Genomic DNA, 13687 nt, shown 5'->3' on the forward strand with positions numbered 1-13687 from the left:
ACAAAACCCTATTTCGAAAACTATAAAATAGAAATGAAATAAAAGATATTAATAAATGGAAGGGTATAACGTAATTGTTGGAATAATCAATACAGTAAAGATGTCAGTGGTCTCCCAAATCGCCATTATCATGGAATAGGCAGTGCAGAATGGATTTCGAACTGAGCAGCAATAATTTGGTAACTGATGGGCTCACCCATCATGTACCCTAAGGTGTCCTTCTGTGTTCTCAGTATCTTCTGTCAGTGTATTGTTCAGTCAGTAGTATAATTGTTTCTGTGCTTTTTATTGAACTTAGATTGTGGAGTCCTTAAGGGCCAGTACTGTCTCTTCTGTATCTTTATCTGCAGGACCTAGCTCAGTGCAGACTAGTGCCTCCCACGTATACATGCTTAATAATTGTTTAATAAATGAAGGTGCTTCCCAAAAAATCATTCAGTGAAATTGAAATGAATCATTATTATTACTAGCTTTCCACATTCTAGTAGCAGAAGAAATACCGGTAATGCTTTTTAAAATGCCTGTTATTTCTTTAACATACAGAATACAAAAATAATGTTTTGAATAACAGTGTTTGCTAACTCTACCTTTTTACCTGCTATTCTCTCTCTCTTCTCAGGCTGCTTCCTGGCTTCTGCCTACACTATTCCCCCTTAGCATGTTCCCGCTGAGGTTACCAAATGACCCTTTGGTTGCCACAGTCCCTACAGAGTTTTCAGTTCTGTCTTTCATCTTACTTGAATTTGGCATTACTTCTGAAGCTGGTAGCCATATCCGCCTTGAAACTTTTCTCCCTTGGTTTCTGTGACCCACTTTCTCCTACTGTCCTGTCCATTTCTCAGACCTCTCTGTATCTTCTCTGTGGGCTCCTCTTTTTCTGACTCCTAACTGATGTTCTGCCTCAGTCTTTTTCTTACTTGACGTGCTGTTTTCAGACAGACATCCATGACTCATCTACCTCCTGTGTCTTGATGCTTCCCAAGTCAGTATCTCGAACCCAAACCTGTTCTCACTTTCTGGATACATGCGCATGTGCTAACTGCTACTGGACATCTCCACAGGGAGTGTGCTCCCAGGGTCCCATTCTCATGGAATTTGATGTGATTGGTGCCCCCTGGAATGCATTGTCTCCACCTGTATGTCTGGTAGGCACTTCAGATTCACCAAGGCTAAAATGGATCTTGTTCCTTAATTTCCTATCTCACACTTGATGCACCATCAAATTAGACTTCCCCTTTTTGCCTTTATCCCTCTTCTACCTCATCACCTTCGATCTGTCATAACTTATTCCCAAATTCTTGAGTTTGCTTCCAGTCTGCAGTCAGTCTCCCCTCCTCTCTGACACCGAAATACCATCATGCCACTTCTCTGTTCACATTTCTTTACCGGCTTCCTATTCCTTAACTGAGGATGAAATTCAAGCCCTGAGTATGATTTATGAGGTCCCTTTATTGTTTGCTCTTTGCCTCCCCCTGTTGCCTCATGTGGTGCCATAAACATTCCTTATAAGTGACACACAGGTCTTCGTACATCTCACATTCGGTTATGACTCCGCCTTTGCTTATATAGTGTCCTGGGTCATTGGTGTTTTCCTTCTTTCCCTCCCCATATACACAAGTACCTTATAAACTCTTGTTCTTTCTCCGAGTGCCCGGCTAACGTGCAGTCATTCCCCCTCATCATGAATTCTTCGGTGTACCTCTTTCTGTTTTCATTGTACATCCTAAGTTATACTTGTCTCTGGACAGTGTATTGTTTTTGTCTTTCTCTTCCTAGAGTAAAACCCCTTTACAGGTAGGGACTTATATTTTCATCTCTTTATTCCTAGAGGCTAGCACATGGCTTGGTACCTAGTAAACACTCACTAAATATTTGAAAGAGGAATGAATCTCCCTTTTTGTAACATGAATATTTTTATTTGTAAGAAGATACAGAGTAGAATGTGGTATGTCCTATTTAGTAGATAATGTTACAAATTCTGAAATGATCATTGCTAAATGTTCATTGAACTACTAGTTTTATATAACCTACTAGGGAACAAAACGTAGCTAACAGCTTGAATCATTAGATAACGTGGCTACATGAGTTGTAAGATTTGGGTGTATTTTGCAGATCAAGGATCTGGATTTTGTGTAACTGGTAAAATTGAAGCTGGCTATATCCAGACCGGTGACCGACTACTAGCAATGCCTCCTAATGAAACTTGTACTGCAAAAGGTATTCCTCTGCAAGATTCTTTTGCTGAAAACCTTTAAGTTGAGACAGCAGATTTTTAAAAGTAGTTTAGTTATTAACTCCTAAGTAAATAACCTCTTAGTGAAATTGTAACTGACTGTCAAAATGATACTAACTGTTGAAGATAAAAATGTGAAAACATTAAACGATTTTTTCTGTTGTGACTATGTGTGTATAAATGTACACAGAACATTCTAACTGTGGTAGCATTTCTTTTTTTTTTTTTTTTCCTTACACTGATTCTAAAAGCCTGGTTAGGATCTAACCAGATGTATAGACACCTGACAGATACATTGAAAATAGTATTCAGCAGCAGAAATTAAATTTAACCCCATCCTGGCACTAAACAGTCAGTAACTAGTTGTTTTGAAATTTGTATTTCAGAATTACTATCAGTTAACAGTTTAATCATGCTTATACCAAAAAAAAAAAAATTGTTTTTTGCAGAAAGACCTAAGAAAATAAGATGCAAATGCAGAGAATCCTAATGTTAAAAAGAGAAATTGAGCTAACGTGCCAGAATTACTGCTTTCCCACATGTAATATATGACCTTTCACACTGACCAATAACTGTTTCTATTTTCTAATCTTTTGACCTTACAAGTGTACTTGTTGTTCTGAATTCTGCTTAAAAGTTTATAATTCTGTACTTACCTTAATCTAGTTTCCAGCTAAGCCTCCAACTTCAACATAGACCTGACATTCTGATTTATACTTCAAAGTAACAATTTATAACAATTTTAAATTACAGTATACTGAGAATGTTAAAAGTTGTTAAATTTCAGTACTTTTCTCTATTACTCTTATTATAGTTTATATCCAGAGTTGTACCTGACTGGATGATAAATTTGAATGTACATTTTTAACAATTAATTTGCTTACTTCAAAAGCAGATTTCTTAGAGTCTAAGAAATTAATGAATATCTGTTTAGGTAACAATTTAGAACAAATTTAAAGATGAATAGGGGAATGAAAGCCAAAGTTATTTCCATTTTGCTTTTTTCTTTCTGCTGGTTTAGGGATCATGAAAATTCTATTTAGATGACAAGTAATGCACGCTTTTTTAAAAAGAATCATTTTCCATTGATCTATTATTTGTAAGTTCAGATCTCTTACTGTTTTTTAAAGTGATCAAGAGCAACAACACTTTTGAAATACTAATTTCTTTGTAGGTTAATGAGCTTTTTTGAGATAGGAAGTTTTAAAATAATCAATAGACATGAATTAAAACTAAAACCATGGTCCTAAAATTATCATGGACCTTACAGACTGGCTCTTTTGTGACCTCCAGAATCATAATTTACATCTGTAAGTTCCACATTCTTTCCCTCTCTTCTTCCTGTCCCTTCCCCACCAGAAAAACTCTAATCCCTTATCTTTAATCTTAAAGGAAAGCTGTATAAGAAGTACCTGAGATCATACCCTACTCCTTGATGGCTACTCTTGTAACCCAACTTGGAGGTTGTCAGTCCTCAATTTCTTTTCTTTTTTTTTTTTTTGGAATTTTTATTTATTTTTGAGAGAGAGACAGAGTGTGAGCAAGGGAGGGCCAGAGAGAGTAGGAGACACAGAATCCAGAGCAGGCTCCAGGCTCTGAGCTGTCAGCACGGAGTTTGATGCAGGGCTCAAACTCAGGAACTGTGGGAATCATGACCTGAGCTGACGTCAGGTGCTTAACTGACTGAACCACCCAGGCGCCCCTCAGTCCTCAATTTCTAACTCCGTTGCTTTTGCTTGATTTACTTAATTGTTCAGTGCACCCTTCTATCTCAACAATTCTATCACTAACCAGTAACATCTCCTAAAAAGAGAGAAGTGACTAAATCTGCTACCAAGAAATGGAAATTCTAAATTGTGTTTTCATTTTATTAACGCATCGAGTTTTTGGAGTGTTAAAAAAGTACTACTTTGTGTGATGTCTGTCTCATGAAGAAGATCCTTAAGAAGATGAGTATCATATATAGGACAGTGTAACATATTTGGAGGGAGAAAATCAGATTATAGATTGCCTCTACAAAATTTTATATTGCTAATTAAAATTCTAGTATGAGAGCTCTTCAAAATCCTAAACTAAAGGCAATCTCTGTTGTAAGTGGCCAGCTCCTGCCTTCAGTTCCACATTTCGTAACAAAAATCAGATATGATCACTTTAAGTTTACATTTAAAAAAACTTTTTTTTTTAATGTTTGTTTATTTTTGAGACAGAGACAGAGCATGAACGGGGGAGGGTCAGAGAGAGAGGGAGACACAGAATCCGAAGCAGGCTCCAGGCTCTGAGCTGTCAGCACAGAGCCCGGTGCGGGGCTCGAACTCACGGACCGTGATACCATGACCTGAGCTGAAGTCGGACACTTGACCGACTGAGCCACCCAGGTGCCCCCCCACCTTTTTAAAAAAATTTTTTTAATAAGTTTACATTTAAAAACTAAAGTAGTTGAAAATTTAACAAACATTCCTTAATATTATAATTGTTAAGTTTTTGGAGTCAAGAACCTCTTTGATGCCTTGATAAAAGTTATGGCTCCTCCTAGACTAATGCAGGTATATACATACATAAAATTTCAAATAAAACTCTAGGTTGTCTCAGAGCTTTTAAAGTTCTCTTTGAAATCATAAAAAGTCTAAAAGAAAGTTAAGAGTTTCTTAAGTGTATGCTACATGGGAAAAAATAGTATTTTGAGAAAGATATGGGTGAGTTATCATTTACTAAAAACATGTCCATCAAGAACTATTTCACAGTGGTTGGCCTATGCACTGTCTTCATCAAAAGGTTCAAGTTCTAGTGGAATGGAACTTACTATTAGCCCATTAATTTGCCCCATAGAATCAGAAAATATGAGATACCTTTTCATAGCTTTTGAATAAGGTAGTGGAGTAATGCCCTTTGTAATTGTTCTCCAGGATTATCCCTAGGTAATAAAGGTGTATAGCAACACCTGGGATCAGTTTTAAATTAAATTTCCTTACACTTTTCTTATAACCAGTTAACATTGTGGATCTCTCTCTCTTTCTGGGAAGCATTTCTTTTGAGCCAGGAATGGTGAAGGGGCCTGTCAAGAGTACCATCTGACTGAGCACTGATGCCCTAAGGGTTACTGGACACCTCCCCTAGTCCCATATTTTATGTTATTAAGTGATTTGAACTGCATTATTATGCCCGCATCTATTAATATAAGAGAACTATTTGAACGGGGGCATGTTTAATAGTTGTATAAATGAGTTATAAAATGAGTTGTATAAATGAGTTTTAAAGCCTTGATTAAATAAGCAGAAATCAGCCTTTTTTGGACAAATACAAGTCACTTTATGTTTAGGGTGGTGTTCTAGAAGAGTCAAGTCTAGAGGAAGTGTGTTTTCCTCAACGCTCACAGTTACACTTCTCATTCTCAATCTATTCATATTGAAAATGATGAGTAGTGACTGATGAGGCATAAATCAGCCAAGCTCTCTTGGTTGTTATGGTTTGATATTGAGGTGTTTCACTGTATGCTTTGGTTCTTACTCATTTCCAGGAATCACTCTGCATGATGAACCTGTTGATTGGGCGGCGGCAGGTGATCATGTTAGTCTTACGCTGGTTGGCATGGATATCATCAAGATCAAGTGAGTGAGAAAATGAGTTTAAGCGACCCTTATTTTGGATGTAGGACCTCAAAACATAGATCTTGCAACTCACCTACTGAACTGAAAGAATGAGTATTAATTTCGAATTTCATTTGGCCAAAAATAGGCACTTGTAGAAATGTAAAAATGATGAGCAAAATCTGCTTAAAACTGAAATTAATACATGTCAGCACGTGTACTCAACACGTTCTTTGAGTGAAAGCTGTAACGTATGAAAATGGTGGAAGGTTAATAATGGTATAAGCTTTGCCTTAACCCAGAAGGGAGTATTTAGAAAAGTCCCCAATTTACTTGATTGTTTTATTTGTAAATGGTTTTAGAGATACTCCTATTTGATGTGTATTTATTTGTTCTTCAAGTACCTTCTCTCCCCCCTCCCCCCCACCCCGTCTCTTTTTTTTCTGTTACAGTGTTGGCTGCATATTCTGTGGCCCCAAAGAACCCATTAAAGCTTGCACTCGTTTCAGAGCTCGGATCCTCATCTTTAATATTGAAATTCCTATCACTAAAGGATTTCCTGTAAGTTTCAAAATGTTTGTTATTGTTTTTATAAATTCAAAGTAACTTCATCTTAAAAAGTGTAACTTACTTTACAAGCGAGAATGCTATTATAGTTATTTTCAACTAACCTCTTACTGCCCTAATCCAGAAAAACATGAAATTAGACTTTGAAAGTCATTTGTATTTTTTCATTTTGGTCCTTGAGTCTGACGATTTTTTCAGTGAGGCATTAAAAAGAAATTTTGTAATCAATAGGATACAAAGTACGGATAATAGTAAAATTCATTTAGGGAAAATGGTTGATGTTTTTTACTGTGTTCTAGAGGCTACCTGACTAATCTTAGATTATGTCTTTCTGTTCTGGCTTTAATATGCTTATTTATAGTGTTTCTGATTATAAAAGTAATACATTATTACAGAAAACTTTGGAAAACACACACATAAAAGATAAGAATACTCTGTAATTGCATACTACATAAATATGTCTACACTTTACATTTAGTGTATTTTTATGTGTGCATGTTGTCCACCCATTGGTATTTATGAATACGTTCTGGGGATGCTTGACACAGGGTTAACTTTAATTGGGCCAAAGCAACACATTTAGACCCTGCAGGCTGTGAGGTTTGTTTGTAGGTTATCATTTACCAGCATCATCTGAACATGCACATTTAATGGGAAGGAGAGGAGTTTTTATACTCTAATATTACTTGGCCAGAAGATACACTGCCTGTGAATTGCATGGGTTTCTTCTTTTATGTGTAATTTTTTTTCAGATGTTTGGGGCCATCCTGTGTTTAGAGTTTGATACTTTGCTTTTGCCACTTAACAGATGAAGTTTTTCTTATTAGACTTTTTTTTTCTTTCTTGGTCAGCTCATATAGTACAGATTTGCACGACAATAAAATATTTAGTGGAATTAAATGGCTTGCCTTTGAAAATATAAACAGATCATTTTCAGCATTTAATGCATCTTTGAAATAAAAATAAGACAGTAGTAGTAATTGACCTTTAAGCTCAGTTTAGTTAGTGATCATGTTTTAGAGGTTGGGAATAAATTTATTTAGCTTATTTAAATTCATTTTATACTTACACACCTTTGAAATAACCATGCACTTTGATTATAACTCTTTGTAATTATTTCTGTGTAAATTTGGTCATATAAAAAATACAAGATACTGTTCGAGAATTTTAGTTTTAATCATATACCATTTCTCCCAAATGCTAAAAAAAGACTAAAATTGTTTCTCCAAAATAGTTGTTCTAGTTGAAAATATTTAATTTTTAAATATTCAGAATTCTTCTTTAACAGGCAAGAAACTGTAGCTTAATTGCTGTGAATGAACGGCACTCGTTCTTAGAAAGCAGTATGTCCAGTGGGGAGAAACTGGAGAGGTTGGTTACGGCGTGTTTTTACTCATGCAGCAATAATTTTTGCCATTGGAGAGGTAGAGAGGTCAAGAGGTCAGTAGTTACTTTGAATAGTAATACTGTCTTCCTGTCTACTGTAGTTTTTTAAAAATAAGTATGAATTGAAAGTTTGTCCGTGTTCCTTTATGAAATTACACCGCGTATATTGATTCACGAATACGAGGATGAAATTTGTTTCAGAATAAAACAGTCGTGTTTTGTCATTTAATCTGCCCCTTGTGGGAAGGAACCTTCAGTTTTTGTTTGTTGGTTTATTTGTTTTGTTTTTAAACCTAGAAAAGGCTTCCCAAGCAATTAAAATTTTGCTATTTGGGGACTCATTTCTTAACACTACATGAAGTATTTGTGTCTCTTAGTTTGTATGGTAAACTCTATTTAAGAAGAAAAATAGAAGAATGGGTTAGACTTTAACTAAACTTATGCTTTTTTACTGTAAAATATTTTGTAAGATAAAATTTACCATTTCAATTGTTTTTAAGTGTACAGTTCAGTGGCATTTAGTACACTCACGTTTTTGTGCGACCGTCAACACAACACCATCCATCACCGCAACTTTTTCCTCACCCCCTACTGAACCTCTGTATCCTCTAAGCAAAAACTCCCTGTTACTCCTTCCCTTTTTCCCTTGGCAACCGCTATTCTACTTTCTTTCTTTATGAATTTGCCTATCCTACGTCCCTCATAAGTGGAATCATACGGTTTTGTCCTTTTGTGTCTGACTTACTTCATTTAGCATAATGTTTTCACAGTTCATCAGTATTGTAGCACATGTCAGAATTTCATTTCTTTTTAAGGTTGAATAGTATGTGTATGCCATGTATCGTTTATCTGTTCATCCGTTGATGGACCTTGGGGTTGTTTCCATCTTTTGGCGATTGCGAATAATGCTTCCTTGAACATTGGCATACAAGTATGTTTGACCCCCCCCCCTTTTTTTTTTTCTTCAGTCTTTTTGAGTGCGTACCTAAGAGTGGAATTGCTGGATCATGTGGTAATTCTGTGTTTAACTTTTTGAAGAACCGCCAGACTATTTTTCATAGTAGCCGCACCATTTTATGCTCTTTCTAGCAGTGTGCAAGTGGTCTCTTTTCTCCACTTCCTCACCAACACTTGGTAGTGTGTGTGTGTAAGGGGCGGGGGGCGGTGTGGGTGATTTTTTTAAGCTTCTTTATTTTGAGAGAGAGAATCCAAACAGGCTCTGTGTGCCGTCTGCGCAAAGCCTCGAACTCACAAACCATGAGATCATGACCTGAGCCAAAAATCAAGAGTAGGATGCTTTTAACTGATAGGCAAACTAATGGTTGTGAAGTGAGTGGTATTTCATTGTGGTTTTGATTTGCATTTCCCCTAATAATGGTTAGTGATGTTGAGTATCTTTTCAGTACTTTATGTATTTTGGATATTAATCCCTTGTTAGATATGTGATTTGCAGATACTGTCTTCCATTCTGTGGGCTGTCATTTTAATCTCTTAATAATGCTGTTTGATGTACAACAGTTTTTAATTTTTTTTTTTTAAATTTTTTTTTTTTCAACGTTTATTTATTTTTGGGACAGAGAGAGACAGAGCATGAACAGGGGAGGGGCAGAGAGAGAGGGAGACACAGAATCGGAAACAGGCTCCAGGCTCCGAGCCATCAGCCCAGAGCCTGACGCGGGGCTCGAACTCACGGACCGTGAGATCGTGACCTGGCCGAAGTCGGACGCTTAACCGACTGCGCCACCCAGGCGCCCCCAACAGTTTTTAATTTTGATGAGGTCCCATTTATCTTTTGTTGCCGATACTTCTGGTGTCATATATAAGAAATCATTGCCAGATTCAACATCAAGGAAACTTCCCTCTCTGTTTTCTTCTATGAGTTTCATAGTTTTCATTCTTTTGTTTGGGTCTTTGATCCATTTTGAATTAATTTTTGTACATGGGTAAAGTAAGGCTTCATCTTCGTTCTTCTGCATGTGGATTACCCAGTTTTCCCAGCACCATTTGTTGTAAGGACTGTCCTTTCCCTATTGAGTGGTCTTAGCTTTCTTGTTGTAAACTAATGGACCATATATGCCTTGATAGTTTTAAAATATAGGTCACTTGGAAGTGTAAGGAAAATGATAATTTGACTTACTTTACCACCTAACAGATTATGTAGCTCATTACAGTTTTATAAAACACTACATAATTTTATTTTCACAACCCCACATGAAGTAGAGTCCCAACCCTTATCTGAAACTCTTCAAGCTAGTGTGTTTCAGAGTTCGGAAATATTCAGATTATAGAAAGGTGATATGATGCATGCATGTTATGTAAAACCCCTAACAGATGATGGGGCAACACCCTGTAATCAAACATACTAGTAATTCTGCATCACAGCTTGTTAATGCTAAGTAGAATAAATAAGGACTGTAAATTGCCTTACTTCAAGTCCTCTTTTGCTACTTAAGTGGGTTATAGCAGAATCAGGAACAACTTAGGTTTTCAGTCTTTTGGATTTTTGAATTGCAGATAAGATCGTAGACTTGTGTTAGTGTTGTCTGCACTTACAGGTGAGGAATTGGAGACTCGGGTGTGGTGACTGTCCGAATAATGAGTGATTAAGCCAGGACTCATAGTCAGTACTTTTCACTTTGAGATCCTTTTCCTTTTACGTTATGCTGCATACTGGTTTGAATTATAGATGACTTGAGTTATATGTAATATGAACTAAATGTTAATATAATATACAATTACTTTCCACTTACTTGGCATGTAGATTTTTTCACTCGTGTTCCACAAGGTTTTTTTTTGTTTTTGTTTTTGTTTTGTTTTCCTGAGCTACTACCTGTAAGATACTGTGGACATAAAACACACACACACACACACACACACACACACACACACAGTGTACCCCAAACTGCTACGATCCATTCATCTACCTCATTGGGTGGAACCCACACACAGCTCACACAAGTTAGAAGAAACTTAAGTAGGTTCGTGTGCTTCTGTTCTTTCAAATTTGGCGAGCCTTGGATGGAGACTGGTATTGATTTCTTAGTCACACCTGAGCCAAGTAAGGGGCTTTCTGCTTATTTACCTGTTTGTTGCAAAAGAAATGTTTCTTAGATTTGTAGAACTACATTTACGTTACACATTGGTGCCTTTTGACCCCTGACCGTGTTGGATACACAAATGTAACTTTACCATGTGTTGTGGAAGGTTTTTTCCCCTGGTAAGAGTTGGTCATTAAATTTTTCTGGAATGTTTCCAGTTTATAATGGTCACATGCCATTGATAAAAAACAAAACAAAACAAAAACTAATTTGCCTTTGTAGAATAATGGAGGTTCGGTTGTGCCTTTTAAAAAAACAAACAAAACCACATGACTGATTTCTTCTTCCATGTGTTGTAGGTGTTCTTATTCCTTCATTCTTACATTTATTTCATAAATACTTACTGAGTGCTGGTTAAATGTCTGGTACTGGTATACATAGTTCCTTGTCTCACAGAGTTTATATTTACATGGGATGACAGACACTTAAAACAGCAGCTACAACAAAAGTGAGAGGTTATGTCGTGAGATTAGGGGACCCAGAGGAAGGTGTCTAGCTCAGACTAGAGGTCAGGCTTCTTGCAGGAGGGGACGCTTCACGCTAAGAGGGTTGGAGTAGCATGAGTGGGAGTTAGCCCAGTGAGGCTGCACAGGTGGAAGCTGTGTTCTAGCCAGAGGCATCACGTGTGCAAAAGCCTAAAGCTTACAAAGGGCGTGGTACATGTAGGGAGTGGAAGCTCTGTATGCCTGGAATGGAGAATGGAAGAGGCGATGGAGAGAGACGAGGCTGGAGAAGTGAGGGTCACGTTGAGAAGGGCCTTGTGCCTAGTAGGGGAGTTAAAGTTTCCATGGTTTTAAAAAGCAAGGGTGTGTCGTTAAGTTTATCTTTTAGAAGATCAGTCTGGTAGATTTAAGAAGACTGGCTAAGGGAGGGACAAGAGTGGTGGCAGAGAGACCAGGAAGGAGCCTGCACTTTAATTCAGATGAGAGAGGATTGTCCTGGACTGAGGACAGCATTGTCCTGGGGAGAGAAGTAGACAGAATAAACAAAGTGCTGGTTGAAAGACTTGGGTTTTTAGAAAGTTACAGAGTCCAGGATTGTGCATCCACAAGTCCCCCTTGTATTTCTCTTTTCTGAATGTGCCGTCCCAGCGAAGAAGTTCCATAGTAGAAGTGTCAGTGTTTTTTCAAGCAAACAGCATAAAATGGTCAGACCACTTAAACCTTGCCAGCTTTGCCACTTGCTGAGTATTTGGTCTTCCCACTATACCCAACTATAGACATATTGCACATTTAGTGCTAGTTATTTGAATGAGGATAGCCAGTGTAACTCTTACTCTAGTTGATCCCAGCATATAAAATTCACCTCTGAGGGGCGCCTGGGTGGCCCAGTCGGTTGAGCGTCCAACTTTGGCTCAGGTCATGATCTCACAGCTCGTGAGTTCGAGCCCCGTGTCGGGCTCTGTGCTGACAGCTCGGAGCCTGGAGCCTGCTTCTGCTTCTGTGTCTCCCTCTGTCTCTGCCCCTAACCCACTCGCATTCTGTCTGTGTCTCTCTCAAAAATAAACATACATTAAAAAAAAAATTAAAATTCACCTCTGAAACATATCACCATGGCTACATTAAGTTGCTTAACCTTTTTGATATTAAACTTCCTTACATATAAAACACGAACAATAGCTAAAATTTAAGATCATCAATTAACTGAATATTCACCACTTCAAAATAACATCTGATTTTTCTCATTGATAAGGAACCTGAGGCTGGAGATGTTGGGGATAAAGGGCTTTAAAAGGACTTGCCCCAGATCACACACTTGGAAAGTGTAGAGTCAGGCCTGAGTTCAAAGACTGTCTAATAAAGTCCTATATAATATTTTATTCTCATTATCCAACAATGAATACATTAACTACTGCTGGATATCACATGATCCCCCTTCCCTCATTTTTGTGATGGAACAGTTTGCATTTGATGAACATCTATACCAGGCACTGTCTCTGATCTTGTTCAGTTCTCATCACGACCCTGTAAGGAAGGTTGTCTGATCTACTAAGGTTCGTTAAGTTAGTGGAGGAGAGACTCGAACTGGCCCCTGTGACCTTTATCCCTTAGTAAGTGAAGGAACACCCTGATCGGAATGGTAGGACTTAGGAAGCAGCTGGAGACCCCGAAAGCTTCCGGCAGGAGTGCCGAGTGCATTCATATGATGGAATGTGACACCAGGATAAACAGCCGCGGGTGCACGGTAAAGAGTGCTTTGACAGGACCATTTTTTGTTTCAGGTGCTGTTACACTATCAGACTGTCAGTGAGCCTGCCGTTATTAAACGATTGATTAGCGTCTTAAACAAAAGCACGGGTGAAGTCACAAAGAAGAAGCCAAAGTGAGTATTTTAAAATTTAGCAAAGGGGTGCCTGGGTGGCTCGGGCGGTTGGGCGTCTGGCTTTGGCTCAGGTCATGATCTCACTGTCCGTGGGTTCAAGCCCTGACTTGAGCTCTGTGCTGACAGCTCAGAGCCTGGAGCCTCCTTTGGATTCTGTGTCTCCCTCTGTCTCTGCCCCTCCCCTGCTCAAGCTCTGTCTCTGTCTCTCTCAAAAATAAATAAACATTTAAAAAAAATTAAAATTTAGCAATTTTTTTACTGATTAATTCATTGTGATAGTATTTCTCTTTGTGATAAATGAAACCTAAATCTAATTTTACTTGTTCCAGAAATCTTTCTTTGCACAGACTAGATTAAAATAAACACAGACCATATATTTAAGCTTCCGTCTAGGTATGAGTGCCGCTAGATATAATTTCTGTTATGGATGGTGGCAGTGGGGTGTGGATTGTGAATAAAGATGTTAATGTAAGTTTGCATATATGTGTCAAGCCCTG

General features: G+C 37.8%; 1 protein-coding gene across 3 annotated transcripts in view; it reads left to right on the plus strand.

Moving 5' to 3' along the window:
• HBS1L (HBS1 like translational GTPase) overlaps positions 1 to 13687 on the plus strand; it is an 86847-nt gene that overhangs the window by 68335 nt on the left and 4825 nt on the right. For all 3 annotated transcript variants that reach the window (XM_047101645.1, XM_047101648.1, XM_047101647.1), the window contains 4 exons: positions 2113 to 2217; positions 5748 to 5838; positions 6270 to 6378; positions 13090 to 13190. In XM_047101645.1, the coding sequence (XP_046957601.1) occupies positions 2113 to 2217; positions 5748 to 5838; positions 6270 to 6378; positions 13090 to 13190 (406 nt within the window). The remainder of the gene's footprint in view (positions 1 to 2112; positions 2218 to 5747; positions 5839 to 6269; positions 6379 to 13089; positions 13191 to 13687) is intronic.

Source organism: Lynx rufus, unplaced genomic scaffold, assembly GCF_022079265.1.
Source record: "Lynx rufus isolate CCGP_SWC_20201006 ecotype Redwood Valley unplaced genomic scaffold, mLynRuf1.p SCAF_6, whole genome shotgun sequence".
NCBI classification, from domain to species: domain Eukaryota; kingdom Metazoa; phylum Chordata; class Mammalia; order Carnivora; family Felidae; genus Lynx; species Lynx rufus.